General features: G+C 43.8%; 1 protein-coding gene across 1 annotated transcript in view; it reads right to left on the reverse strand.

The window, feature by feature from the left end:
• The window catches only part of mfr (ferlin family C2 domain-containing myoferlin misfire), a 178824-nt gene that overhangs the window by 52610 nt on the left and 112060 nt on the right, over positions 1-14154 (reverse strand). The window contains exons 18-21 of the mRNA XM_084580089.1: positions 11707-11860; positions 10709-10829; positions 8317-8417; positions 7173-7260 (exon numbers count right to left, since the gene is read on the reverse strand). Of these exons, the coding sequence (XP_084436215.1) occupies positions 7173-7260; positions 8317-8417; positions 10709-10829; positions 11707-11860 (464 nt within the window). The remainder of the gene's footprint in view (positions 1-7172; positions 7261-8316; positions 8418-10708; positions 10830-11706; positions 11861-14154) is intronic.

Below are 14154 nucleotides of genomic sequence, written 5' to 3' on the forward strand. Positions count from 1 at the left end.
CTAATAACGCAGTTACAGCCACCGCAATCATCCGATTCTGTGGTGTTTCTCTCCTATCGTTCCCTCGAAAAGGTTTTTCACTCTCCTACCTGGTCGTTTAGCCTCCGCAAAACCAATTCCCCTTCCTCCTCCGCGTTTGACGTGAGGTGGGGCGTTGTACTCCGCGTGCGCGAAAAAAAAAAAAATCGGGCGAGGGAGCGCGCGCCGCTGGATTCAGTTTGGCCGTGGCGAGGGAAAAGCGTGCAGCGAGCGGTAGACACCCATCCTTCTCCCGTCAGTCAGCGAGACGGACCAATGGATGTCGTTTTTCGACAAATACGTCATAGCTGCGGCTCGACGGGCCAGCGCAGGAAACGGGAAAGCTGGCTTCCCGAAGGAGAACATGAGAGAGCTTTGATTTGTATTTTCGTTGCTTTTCGGCGCGTATCACTGTAGCTTTTTGCACAGACTATTTGCGGTACCTGATTGAAACACTGGGCTCCTTTGCTTAAAAGGTCCTTCCCTGGAAAGTAACCCTTTAATGAGAAATCTCATAATAAAGAAAACAGAGCCCTTTAACCCAGTCAGAAAATTAAACAACATAATTTTTTGTTGTAACAACAAAACTTCAGCAGGATTTTTGACAGCGAACCAGTTGAAGTAACGACAATTTCTTTTGTAACAACAAAATTTTGAGTAGTTACGAGATAAAAACAATACATAACTGCTAACTATGAAAATGTAAAAGAAGAAGTTAGAGAACGATAAATAGAACTACGGAATATTTTATAATATTTTTTACTTTCTCCTTCACTTTTTTTTTTTTGCTGGGTTCTTCTCTTCTATTCTCAATTTTATCTCTTTCCCGGTGTTTATATTATTTCATGCTAACGCCTCCTGAGAAGAATTCTTATTTAAAATGAATTCCTTCGCGCTCAGCAGTGAGCCTTCTGCTTGTACCAACGCTTTGTAAGGCTTGTACGGGAATGCCTCATTTCTATTAATTCTGTGAAGTCTGTTCTTGGCACCGCCTTTTTTTTTTTTTTTTTTTTTTAAACCATTCTCCAGTTTTCCCCATAGAGTGAATCACAAGGAGTTTCTAAATCGCGTGAGCGTCATGACCTGACAGAGTAGAGACTATAATAGCGCACTTTGTTGCTTCAGCAAACGGCGCTCCAACGTTTTGTGGCATGTATATCAAGGCGGATTTGCTTGAGCTTCAGAACTGTGAGCCGGTGTACGTGTTTAAAAACTTTCATTTCCTTTTCTTCTACAGGGCCGCTTGAGCGCCTGGACAAGTTTGATCACGCTTGTAGATCAATTAATTAAGCCGCCATGAGGTTGCGCTTAGCAGATGAAGCTAAAATAGGTTCAATAGCTGATGCACTAGTTGCTGTGGTAGTATTTTTTTTTTTTTTGAGAGAGGAGAAAGGGAGCCATCCAATAAACCTCCCCGATTCGCGTTAGCAAATAGATTCGTTTCACAGACGGTCTTGTCAACGTTACTAAGCTGACGTAACATCATAAGCTTCTCGGAACTTGCATTAAGTGCTTGGATTTTTTTTTTTTTTTTGCTGCAAACAATATTGTCGTTGCAATATATTTTACGCCTAAGCATCGGGAAGCTCATTACTCTTTATTTACGCACACTCACTCAAGCAGTCCGCCTTTCTTTATCAGCAAATATTTTCACTCAAGACAGGTTGCTTCGTGTGCCTAAACTCTATTAGAAATATGTGCAAAAAGCCTACTAAATCATAGAACATTTTAGACGCACTAGTCTTGACAATCGTATTTCTACGTTTATAACCGTACCTTTTGCAGCAACAAAATTTGCCCCGTGAAACGCAGCGGCACTGGTTGTCCCATTGTTGTGGTTGCTAACCAGTAGGGTGCTCGGCTGCACGACGTACCGCAAACATAAGCACATTGTCTATCTTAGTGCCTGTAAATGTTCGTCGATTACAATGCGCAATGCCGTAATGCCACCCGCGCTCCCATCGTCATACTTAGCGTGGTCCTCCTCGCCACAAAACTGCTAGCATTAACGTGCTAGGCGACGAAACGCCCGACTACTGTGCCGGAGTACCCGGGTTCGAACCCGACCTCGGCGGCTGCGTTTCAATGGAGGCGAAACGAAGAGGCGTCCGTGTGCTGTGCGATGTCAGCGCACGTTAAAGATCTCCAGGTGGTCGAAATCACTCCACTACGGCTTCTCTTTCTCTCTTCCTCCTTTCACTCCCACCTTGCTTCCTTCCCTTACGGCGCGGTTGAAGTGTCCACAGAAAACAACTGAGACAGTTACCACGCCTTGCCCTTCCTCTAAATCAATCAATCAATCAATCAATCAATCAATCAGTCGACGAAACGTGCGGTGATGTCATGATTCCAGAAGAATAGGGCGCGTGATTGGGGCGCCTATAGTTAATGAGCACGCTGACATTGAAGGTCGCCGCATACGGGTGCGCAGCCTACTACTAGGGGAAGAATGTTGGTTGGAGAGAGAATCCTGGTGTGCGAGCTTATGACACTGAGACTATCGGCAAACAACGCCGGGGTGAGTAAGCGTGCGAAAGCTATACCACTTGTGCGCTCTAAGCATGTTGAGATACGGATGTTTGAGCATCGGCTCATAGGCAACCAATTCGCTTTCGAGCCGTCGGATCGTACTAACATCTCAGTAATGTTGCATATAGAAATGACACACGTGTTCTCTCTCATTAGGGCAGTCCACGAGGTAATAATCACGTGACTAGTGACGCGCCGAGGGTCAGGCATCTGGTCACAATGGTGCGGTGGACTGCGCTAGCAGATGACTGAGTGGATGGACCAGAAAATTCTGGAATGTAGTTCTCACTCTCCTAGCTTTGCCTTGCCGGCTGGTATCGAGGAGCTCAAATGCATTACCACTAAGCCCCAAGTAAGTGCTTAGTTGCTTAGTGCTAATTACTAAGTTCTTAGTTGCGTATAGGGCTTAGATGCTCTAAGCACTAAGCAGGTGGCAGAACATGCCAACCAGCCCGATCTATTGAAGCAATAGCGCCCGAACTCAAGCAGAAAACAAGCGACAATACCACTGTTGCCGGGATCAAGACCTGTTCTTTGATAAATGCGCACGAATGCTCCCAGAAACTGATAGGAAAATACCGCTCACATTTTTTGTGAGCTCTGGAGCCTGCGCCATCGGCCAACCAGGCGGAGAAAGTGAATTTGAGTGACATGATGATCCGACCTTAACGGTAGATCGCTATGTCGTCTGTCGTCAAGACGGCTTTTAGTAACACGGTTTTGAATCTATCACAACTAAACTACCAATTCCCCGCATATTAATAGTGATCGGGATGTTCCTTTTCTAATTCACATTCTCCCGTTTGCTTCTATTGATCTGTTTACTCCCGCCGTACGCTCATAATGAAATCAAATGGAGGAGTCGAGGGGTCCACCACACTATACACGCTCGTCGTTCTACAATAGTGCACGATGTCACGTTTCAGTTGAGGCCGCGCATGCAGTAAAGAACACTATGTAGTCCACATTATTCGAGAGTATACCTTTTTGATGACACTTTCATATCCCATATGTGCACTTAGAGGTTTCGAATCCCAAATATCGAACCATATTAGTGCCTTTCATAGTTCTCAATTTCCTTCAGTCCCCTGCAGAGGCGCTGAAACGTTCACAAACAGTGTAATATTGATTCAACCTTTCGTGGCCTTGTAACGTATTTTGTTCTACACCGACTGTTCTTGAAGCTGCTGTTTCCTAATTAAGCTTCAGACGCCAAATATCGCATCTGCCTTTCGCAGTGACAATTTTTATGTTTTAAGCCCCTTGAATATTGTCTCGTCAGCAGAAAGCGGGCGAATGGTCAGAGAAGGAGATGATCTGGTTTGGTTTATGGGGTACTACGTCCCAAAGAGACTCTGAGCCGAAGAGCGGCAGGGGAAACAAGGTGCGATAAGTGACCTAACGTTGTCTTTTGCGCTGTTGCGGGTTCAGGGGGTACGTGGAATTGCACGCAAAAGGAAAAATTGGCGAGGAGGGAAGACACGTAAGCACGATCTTTAAGGGTATGGTGTGATTGAGTTAACGGTTTTGTGCTCGGCTCTGCTTGGGAATCCAACCTCGTGTACGTGCAGTTTGTAACTCGCCTAACGAGTAATCCCTTAATGCGTGCCTCACACATGCAGTTTATCATACGGTGGTATAGCAATACCTTATGCCAAAGACCCTCAGGAGGCATATATAACGTCCCGCTTAACAAACCGTACGAACATGCCTCCATGGTCTACGAGTGACATGCCTGATTCGAAATGCGAAGGTGACGGAAAGTTCTATTTCGACTCCTCCTGTCCGTCCTTCTGTAAGGGGAAGCCCGAGTTCGCAGACCCTGCCAAATCAGTCATGTCATGTTGTCGCGTGACTTCGGGCAACGTTACGACCAATCAAAGTCCATCTATGTTAGCAGCAACCCATCAGCTGCGATAGGAATTTCAACGATATCTTGCTTACAGCACCCACGCCAGATTTTCTCGAGAGCGCGGCCTGTAAGGCTGTCGTGACAAGGAGCTATTTTGACACTTAAGCTCCGCCTTTTAAGGGTATTAAAGATTCCCTTGGCGTACCTTCATTCGCGTATATTTTCTTTCCTACTACAGCTTGATCATAATTTTTTTTATTTGTACCTCAATTACCTCACCCATCCTCTTTAGCGCTCCGCCGCGTTGGTGCCTTGGCGGCCGCTTCTCGACGGAGGTAAAAAACTAGGTGTCCGTGTGCTGTGCGATGTCAGTGCATGTTAAAGAACCCCAGGTGGTCAAAACTTGCTGAGCCCTCTACTATGGCGTCTTTCATAGCCTAAGTCGCTTTAGGATGTTAAACCCATAAACCAAACCAAGCCCCATAAACCGTTTAAGCTCAAATTGAACCATACTCTTTACTATACAATCGTAAAATGATAATTACCTAGAAGACCACCGATAACATACATAGGTCCCCCTTTAACTAAGCCATTAAATCATTAGGTGCGACTAAATCTCTTTAACTAAATCTGACAAGAATAGCGTCAAGAACAGCGTCACCTAGAAGTAGTGCATCTAGAATCCACGGTGCAATAATATTATCACTCAATTACTCAGTTCTAGAATCCAAGGGGTCCTAGAGAGTTCGATTTCTATTTACCCTCTCATCTCAACGCAGTAGCCGGAGTGGACAGTGCCTGTGAATATTTTTTTTATTATATAGACTAGTGCCTGTGAATATTCTTTTATTATATAGACTCTTAAAGACCCATTAGCTCATTGACCAACCACTGTCGCGGTCTTATCGCCTATTCATTCCCGTGGGCTTTTTTTTTTTTTTTTGTTTACAACGACGTGCCTGGTGTTTAGAGAGAAGGGCCTTTAACGCTACGGGTTAAAAATTTGCAGTTCCATAGTTCCGGCGTTAGGGCACTAATTCACAAAAGGTAATTACATTTTTCCTGATATCTACATCGGCAGTCATAAGGAAGACGAAGCCGGGCGCAACCGCTGCTGTTTCGCTAAGGGCACCACGTCGCCAGTAGCGTTGATTGAGACGAAGCTTCGACCGACATCGGCTGATTGGCCCTCCGCTTTCTGCGGTAGGTAACCACAGGCGGTTCCAGTAGCAACTACCTCTTTCATTCTCTCGCCCGCGTTAGAGCCTTTTCGTACGTGCCAAGCATTCTCTAGGTTCGTCCGTGGCAGCCACCCACTAACCTAACCCTCCTTTCCTCTATGATTTGGGTTCGGAAATTTGTCTGCCCCACATTGAGCCGCTTCGTTCGTTCTATGCAGTTTTACGATCTTTGTTTGCTGACTGGCGTGCGCAACTGTGATCACCCTGCCTTCTTCAGTCTCAGCGGAACGATAAGTCGTTTTTGCATTTACGTATCTATTAGTGCGACTACACAAATATGCCGTAAGCAACGTCGCAAGCTTTTGTGTCTCTTGCGCCACAGTTACTGCCACCTAGCATTCAGAAGCGCATAATCCTCGGATGAAAGACAACGAATACGAGTTAAACACATTCAGCCCGAGAGGCAACTGATTAGTACACGTAACGAGAGAGGTGACGTCAATGATGGCACCCTGAAAATCGCTGAGAAAGAAAGATTGTTTTTTTTTTTTTCGTTTTCTCCACGTATACAATACGCACCGCAAGTATTAGAACGTTTTGGAAAGTCGCCAGAAACTCGCCAGAAGGTTATAGGAGTAGGAAAACTAATGTTTTGTTTGTATGATTTCTTCTTTGTGATGTTGAATCCTGACCTGCATGGTTGGTTTTTTCGCACAGCGAATTAACGTTGCTTGTGAAATGCACGGCACGTGGTCGTTCCGCCAATTTTCAGCATCATGGACGCACTAAGTGCGTGCGATGAACACTCTGAATAGTTAATGTTCGGCAGCACGTTCGCCTCTATTCCATAACACGGAGCACATTCGGGAGCCATAAAAAGCTCCACGTAGGCTATACTGAAAACATCAATATACTTAATTTGGCATAAAGTACTCGCCCACGACTGCTAAATAATTTAAGATCGAGTTTTTGTTTTTCACCTATACTGGTATTGGATTTCGAATTTCAGTTTCGGATTACGCCAGAGGCCAGTATAGATCGCGTCAGGCATGGAGAAACAGCGATATAATCGCTGCTGCGCGCTTTGGTTCACCACCGTGATAAAGACAGCCTGTATCAAGAGGCCGGATGAAAACAAGTGAATAACTTTCATTGGTTATTTGGAAAGCTGGGGTGCTGTATCCGTCTATATTTTTGGTAGACACTTAAAAGGTACTGTGAGGGATAAAATTTATAGATAAATGAAGAAGCGAAAGCAAGGAAAGCCGTTTCGTAGTAAAAAGGCATCCGAATAATTTCAGCCAGCGAAAATTTGCTAAGTGCACTGACGTCGCTCAGCGCACGAGCATATTCGACCCTTTGCCTTATCGAAACGTGTCCATGATGACCAGGATCAAACGCGTCACCTGTGGAACCGCACTTGAATATCTTAACCATTGCGGCGGGTGCGACAACGTAGGTTTCGCAATATATTTATTACACGTAGTACCATCTCAGTGCTCATAAAAGCCACAGTTGTCCTTTAAGGATTTTAACAAATATCTAACATTATGTGGCAGTAAAAAGAAGAGGGTAACACTGTAACAACGTACCATTTCGCGTTGGCAGTGCTTGAGCCTCTCCTTGTCCAGTTTTGTTTTGCCTGTGGGCCCCTGGCTCTTGGCTTGGTTAAGATAGCGTCTGAGTGAAGAAGGCAGCAATAAATTATGGCGAGGTGTGAGCAGCTTGAAGTTTATAAATTGGGTCATACGTGATGTTACTGCGACGGAAATAGAAATGGGACCGTAACGGAGCCACGGTCAACCCAAATATTTGTGGTCATTTCACACAAAAGGCAGTTACATAGCCTGTTTCCTCAAATTTTCTTGATCAAGGGCACTAAAACATTTCAAGCATTCAAGCTTCTCCAGAGATTAGTGTGCAGCTTCATTTCTGCTTTTTTTTTTTTTTCTCTCAACAGTGTTTGATCTTTTGTAATCCGCAAATCAGTGAGACCAATTTTTTTTTGCAGCGTTTTTCTAAAACGGTATCATAGACACCCTCTAAGTTACCTTTACCTTTAAATGAACACAAAAGCACTCCTCGCAAGTTTAAAGTTCAAAGTTTATTCAGAAATAAATAAATCATTTGACTATACAGAAGGTTATAGAAAGAGGTTCCAAAGTTTGACACTGTAGTGGGACCTCTATGTAAAAACGAAAAAAAAAAAGAGAAACAAATAACAACATGAAGCCGCATTGCATGATTTAAAACTTGTTAGCGAAATTTAAAAAATTACAGCATTACAAAAAGCAAGCAACAAATACACTAAAACGAAATTAAAGGAAGCAAACCGGATATATATTCGGCGAAAAAAATGGAATCAAGAATAAACAATAAATGAGCGGAGCTCACGTTTAAATGAAGATACACATGAGATGGGTTTTATACAATGAGGTAAAGAATGCTGTAGCTTTATTAGCGAAATTTCGACAGTCTTTATACCCTAGTTAGTTCGAACTTTTCGAAGCGCAAAATTATTGTAGGATGCAAATCTAGTAGTATTTCGATTGATCAGTTCTTGCATATGAATGTAATGTAGAAGGTTACGGTTGTTTAACACAAGATAAGAAAATACTCCAAGGTTAAAGTCTATGAGCACTGAACTACGAAGGATATTGAGGTGAGAGTATAAAGAAGAAATGGAGGAATCCCTATTTGACCAAGTGAAGTGCAGTAGCTTAGCGAGGAACTTACTCTGTTCCTGTGTAGAGTTCTTCCAGCACCCCTCTCAAGCGACGGTCAGTGTGAGACTTTTCGAGGCGTATCATTTCCTGAGTATCGGCCAGCCCTGCTTCCTATTCAGGAAGAAGAGAAATACCGTCAAAAGACCTAAAATGGGGCCCGCAAAAAGAATGGCCAATTTAGCCGAAATTTTCGATTTCTACATCGATTTTTCTATGACACCAGGATCTCCCTGCATTGTGACAGCACACTATAGCCAATATGCTGGGCAAATATTTGTGCTGTGTTTTCTGCAGGGTTTTGAATAGAGAGCACGATGTATATTAGATAACACTGAAGAAGGAACAGCAGTAAATAAAAGCTCAACGCCAGATTCTTCTGATCAACGTGAACTCATACGAGGCCATAAACGCGTTAATTGAAGGAATAAACTTTAAAAATTGCTTTCTCTCAAATGTAGGTTTTCATGCTGCTGGTGTCATTATCCCCGTAACAATTCATTATCATAGGAAGCAGATTAGTTACGTTCGACATGCATGAATAGGGAGGTATTGAAGAGTGTAATGAAGATATTATTTCTGTGTACATGCGCGTCACACTGACTAGAATTAAATTTTTAATAGAAGCTATAATGTAACACGCGCAGTAACTATGACCTTTATCTTTGTTATTATGAAGAACAAAAAGCTGGCATTATTATTGCCCGAAAATGAGCTTTGCGCAAACGTACTGGCATTCAAAATTTGCGCAATTTCTAAAGAAATAGTTTAATTACCAGGAATGAGTTTATGAGCGTGTTAATTGCATTTAATCAAGAACAATACCGGGTGGCCAGTTCTGAAGTTCGCTAGTAATGCACCTCCCTGTGCATATCCTGAATTATGTTCATGCATAAATAACACAAAATACTTTTAATTTTCAATTTAAGAACTAGTTGATTTCACCCCTTTATCTATAAACGGTATACAAGAGTTATACGAAAATTGGTGGGTTTCTTAAATGCGGTTAGAAGTGATAAGGGCACTGATGCACAAAGAAGGTTAGAGGCAAAAAATTCGTTTCTATATAAAATTATTCCACACAGATATCCTCGCAGGAATAGCAAAATTATGAACGCGAAATCTCAGGTTATTCCACGCCTAACAGATACCAGAATGCATAGGGGCGTGTGGTTCTCAAATGAAATAACGTTTGCTGAGAAAAACCCTCGCACATATTGCCGCGTTTTAGCAGCCATCATGAGATCAGTGCCTGCGTATCAGAGTTAGCTCACCACACAACTGTCTCTATGAGCGGATTACCACTTACAGTAAGCACGTAAAGCGTGCATGAGGAGTTTTTCTGATAAATAATTTTCCCTCTCCAACTGCAGTGCTAGGAAACCGCCAAGGTTTTACAAGCTACCTTCTTTCCGCTGTTTACAAAAAGTTGGCTATGGTTTAGCTCTGGTTAACCCTAGTTGAATTGCGAAAGCAACGGCGGAAGCTTCTTCTGCCTGCTACACTGTTTCCCTCTTACGCTCTATGAGTGTAAGCTGCAACATTATTGGGGACACTCAAGCTCATCGCTTAAGGGTATGACGCGAAAGCCTAAGCTACTATCCCACATATAAAGTCACGCTTCAACCAAGCCGTATGGACGTGCCTGCGTGTCGCAGGGGTAACGAGAATGCAAACGGTTCTGGCCGGCTGATTCTGATATCACCCTTCCATATGAAGGGAGCGACTCCAGTTGGAAACTCCTGCCCGTGGTATAGGGGTAACGTTAATACAAATGTCATGGCAGGCTGATTCTAATGTCACTCTCTCACATGTAAAAAGAGGCCCGAGTGAGCGCTCTTGCTTAGTACACGGTCGCCCGAAATACGCCGCTGACTAGCTTATCACCATGACTACTATCATCCTCACGCTAGAGAAGGAGAATTAAGATGTGCTATTCGCAGTTCCAGGCGTCATTTAGTTGCGGAAACCGCTCGGCTAGGAATTCGAGGATCCGAGAGATAGAGGTTCGATTCCTTGTGGAGATAATTTTTTTTTTATGAGGAGACCGTAGCTACGCCTCTTCACGTGCGCGGTGTAGCTTCGGCCATCCGAGGTCTCACTTCGGATTTTGGAATATTGCTTTCGCAACAAAACCGGCAAAATATCTAGTGCGACCGAGCGGCAACGGTGCGGCGCCGACTACGGCGGCATCTGGCGGAGTTCGGCTGAAACGGTTGCTAAGCAACGGCTATTCAAGGCCGTTAGGGGTCATCGGCTACGCAGCGAGGCGAGGCGAAACCTGACGTAATGTTGCTTTCGAAAAAAAAAATAGTCGGGTATATCTTTGATTAATAAATATACCAGTATCTTGAATGCCACAACCACTCATTTTAAGTAAACTTTTTCATAAGCAATCTCCTTACCAATTTCTCTTTCACCCTTAGGATCATGTTGGAGTTGTACAGTCGCCTACGATAATCCTGCCACGAGCTTTTCACCCATAGACAAGGCTTGTTGTCACCGTATGGCAGGTGGTAGTAATATCTGCAAGAAGAATGAGCAAACAATTGTTTTAACAGCTCCTCTACCGGAAACACTTTCTTCAGACTACTGCTAATAAAGACTGGTCACTGACTGGCCTTGCAAAATTACAAGCATACAATTAGACGGGACGTGCCCATAAGAGCAGTAGAATATTTACAAATATGCTGCGAAAAGTGCAAAATTATATGACAAAATCACGCTGCCTACTATGATACAGTCTAATATTTGCAAAGCAAAAGACACCAGTATTCCTTTAATGACATCAAAGAAAATAAGCAATATGTGTTCTTGGCAGCTTACATTACGCGAAGCATTGTGTGTTGTAAATTTTATAATTAGTATATGTTCATGGTAAATTGTAATGTAAAAAAAGCTGTATTTGGCGATACAATGCTCAGTTTCAGAGGTTATTTACAGTCCACCCCCTTTTTCGCATACGTACTACATCTAGACGGACTGTCCATGTGTGTTATTTGGCGCTGCCCTGACTGATGACACTAGTTAGGTCAAGACCTGTCAAGCCACGGATACATTTTTTTTCTTGCTTGCCTCGTCGTAATTATACATGACACAAAACAATTTAAACTCCTGTCATTCGATCACTCCATATATTTAATCCCCGACTACGTTGGCCCATTGGAAGAATTAATGCACTCACAAGGCTGAGGGATTCTGAGAATAAATCTTTCAGTGAGCGAGTGAAAGTATCTGATTGATAGATTGATTAGTGCTCGATCGATTCAATGATTTATTCATTGAGTGAGTGAGTGAGTGAGTGAGTGAGTGAGTGAGTGAGTGAGTGAGTGAGTGAGTGAGTGAGTGAGTGAGTGAGTGAGTGAGTGAGTGAGTGAGTGAGTGAGTGAGTGAGCGCATTCACCTGTCCGAAGAGAGGGGCTTGACGGGGTGGCTGGTGGAATGCGAAATGACCGGGTCGACGACCACGGCCTCCAACGAGGCCCCATCCGCGCTGGCAGACTCGAGCGAGTCGTCCTTCCACTTGCTCGCGCCGTCCAGCGTGTTACCTGAGTTGCCTGCACAACGCGATAGCCGCAGCATGATGCAAGGTGCGCAGAGATTATATGTATTTTCATAGTTAAAAACTAACAATTCTTAGACGCTTTAGAATGCTTATGTGCATGAATTCTGAAGTATCCCAGTACTGCGGCTGAAATGGTTTCGAATGAGGTTTTTGGCAAAGAAGAGTTGTGACTGTGTCCTATTCTTTACATATGCTTTCATATTCAACGTAGGCTGTTATGCTCCACGAGGTCTCGGTGAGTCGTAACACCAAAACCTTGCTTTGATGACACAAAATTTGAGTTACATAAGTCGTTATTTTCAATCCCTGTTATCAGCTAGCATTAGACTTCACTAGCAGGCAAAGGCTACGCGCAAGCAAAAATCATATGACACCACCCGGAACGGTTAATCATGAACGGTTCATGTAAATTTTGGGTTCGAATACCGGGGAAGGGATGCAACTGGATAATATCACCGGTTCGATTGCGTGTCGTGAGCTAGCTTGAAACTTGGCTAGCCACTTTATGATACATGCAACGAGAAATTACATGACTCCACTATAAACGCTATACGACAAACGAATCCGTCACAATTTTGGTATGATGCTTTAGAAATCTGCCGTGACATTGAAATCCCCCAGTTTCGAGTAGACATAAACGATTGAAATATACACAATTGTCTAAAGTTGCGGCGACGTGGGCCACGAATGGGTTTGGATGCTTGGATTTCTGTTTGTATCATACGACTACTTGATAATGAGAGCCTTTTCTTTTTCTTGTCATTTAGGGGTTTTTGAGGACGTATCTTGCGGGCATACACAAAGACGTCTGTTATCTCGTCATATAACAACTATAGATTTCGCGTTATCACCTCGATGTCTTGCAGAGCCTAGTAGAAACAAACGCTCTTATTATTGTAAAGAAAATGAGCGTGGTCGTAGCTCCCACTGGTACATCACATGTGTCCACTTGAACACTTGCACTAAACGTCATTCCCATCCTCCCAATGCCGATACTTAGCACAAAACCTTGCGATTGTTGCTGTTTTGTCGTTTATTATTCATATATTAAGGCGAAATCTTTAATAGGCCGCGTTGGTGACGCCAAACAGTGGACGCAAGAAGGGAAGCCACACGGCTTAGTGCTGTGTAGTAGTATGACTTTCCTTTATGTAATTGGTAATTACTTTCGGGAAAGAAAAAGTGACGTACCTGTCACACTTGTTGCTGTGGACACCTGTACCAGGCCGTAAGAAAAGGGAGGAAGGTGGGAGAGAAAGTGGAAACACAAAAGAGGAGCCCTAGTGTAGGGCTTTCCTTACTGCGCGGAAATGGTGTCTGCAGAAACTAGTGTGACAGATACAGTGTCTTTCCATTCCCGTAAACCAATTTATTTAATAACATTTTCAGTGAATATTGCGATGCTTTTTTGTCAATCATTTCACACCACTGTGATGGAGGGCGTTAGCTGGTCGAAAATTATAAAGTCATGACAACGCGACTGATATCGTGCGCGAGTATTAAAGACGAAAGTCTTTAATGCCTTATTGTTGCCAGCAGGAGCTGTCGGCCGAGGCTATCGGCAGAGGGTGTCACACTTTCGAGGGGGATAGTTAAAAATAAATAAATAAACCTTGTTTCCACCGGGAATTGAGCCTCCATTCCTTGGGTCCCCAGCCGAGCGCTTTACCAACTGCGCCACGCCCCATATTTTTTTTTCTTTATTGCATGGAAGTATTTTGAGCAATTTACCCAGCTCGCAATCCGCAACCTGTCAATACACAGTTACTTCAGCATCAAGCTCTCACTTTCATCACACATCAAACTTCCGGGAGACATATACATGCATCAAGTAAATGTAACCAGGCAGGACTGCGCAGCATATACCCGCCATGCCCCAGATTATGAAATGTTCATCATAATTCCCCTTGTCAACCGGGAGGATAGCGGGATTCTGCGATCGACAGATACTGCGCTTTAATTTCCTGTAAACGAAATATAGAACGCCGGTGAACTTTGATGCATTCGATGGAAGCTGGTTGTGTTCGACAAGAATCGCGCCATGTACCGTCACGACTGGTCATGACGTCACCAGGTGATTTATGCATAGACGAAATTGACCCCGCCGGGCGTCCAATCCAGGCGTCCGTGCGGCGCCTTGGCGCTTCCTCGAACGCCGCACCACACAGCAAACATAAACACAACTAGATGTCTAAGAGGTGTTAGTACAGAAGGCATCAGCGGCATTTCAGATTGATTTACAGGATATTTGTGGCCAGGAGGCAAACTTATAACATATGGTATGGA

This window comes from Amblyomma maculatum, chromosome 9 (genome assembly GCF_055883805.1).
Source record: "Amblyomma maculatum isolate TAMU_Amacu chromosome 9, ASM5588380v1, whole genome shotgun sequence".
Taxonomy (NCBI): domain Eukaryota; kingdom Metazoa; phylum Arthropoda; class Arachnida; order Ixodida; family Ixodidae; genus Amblyomma; species Amblyomma maculatum.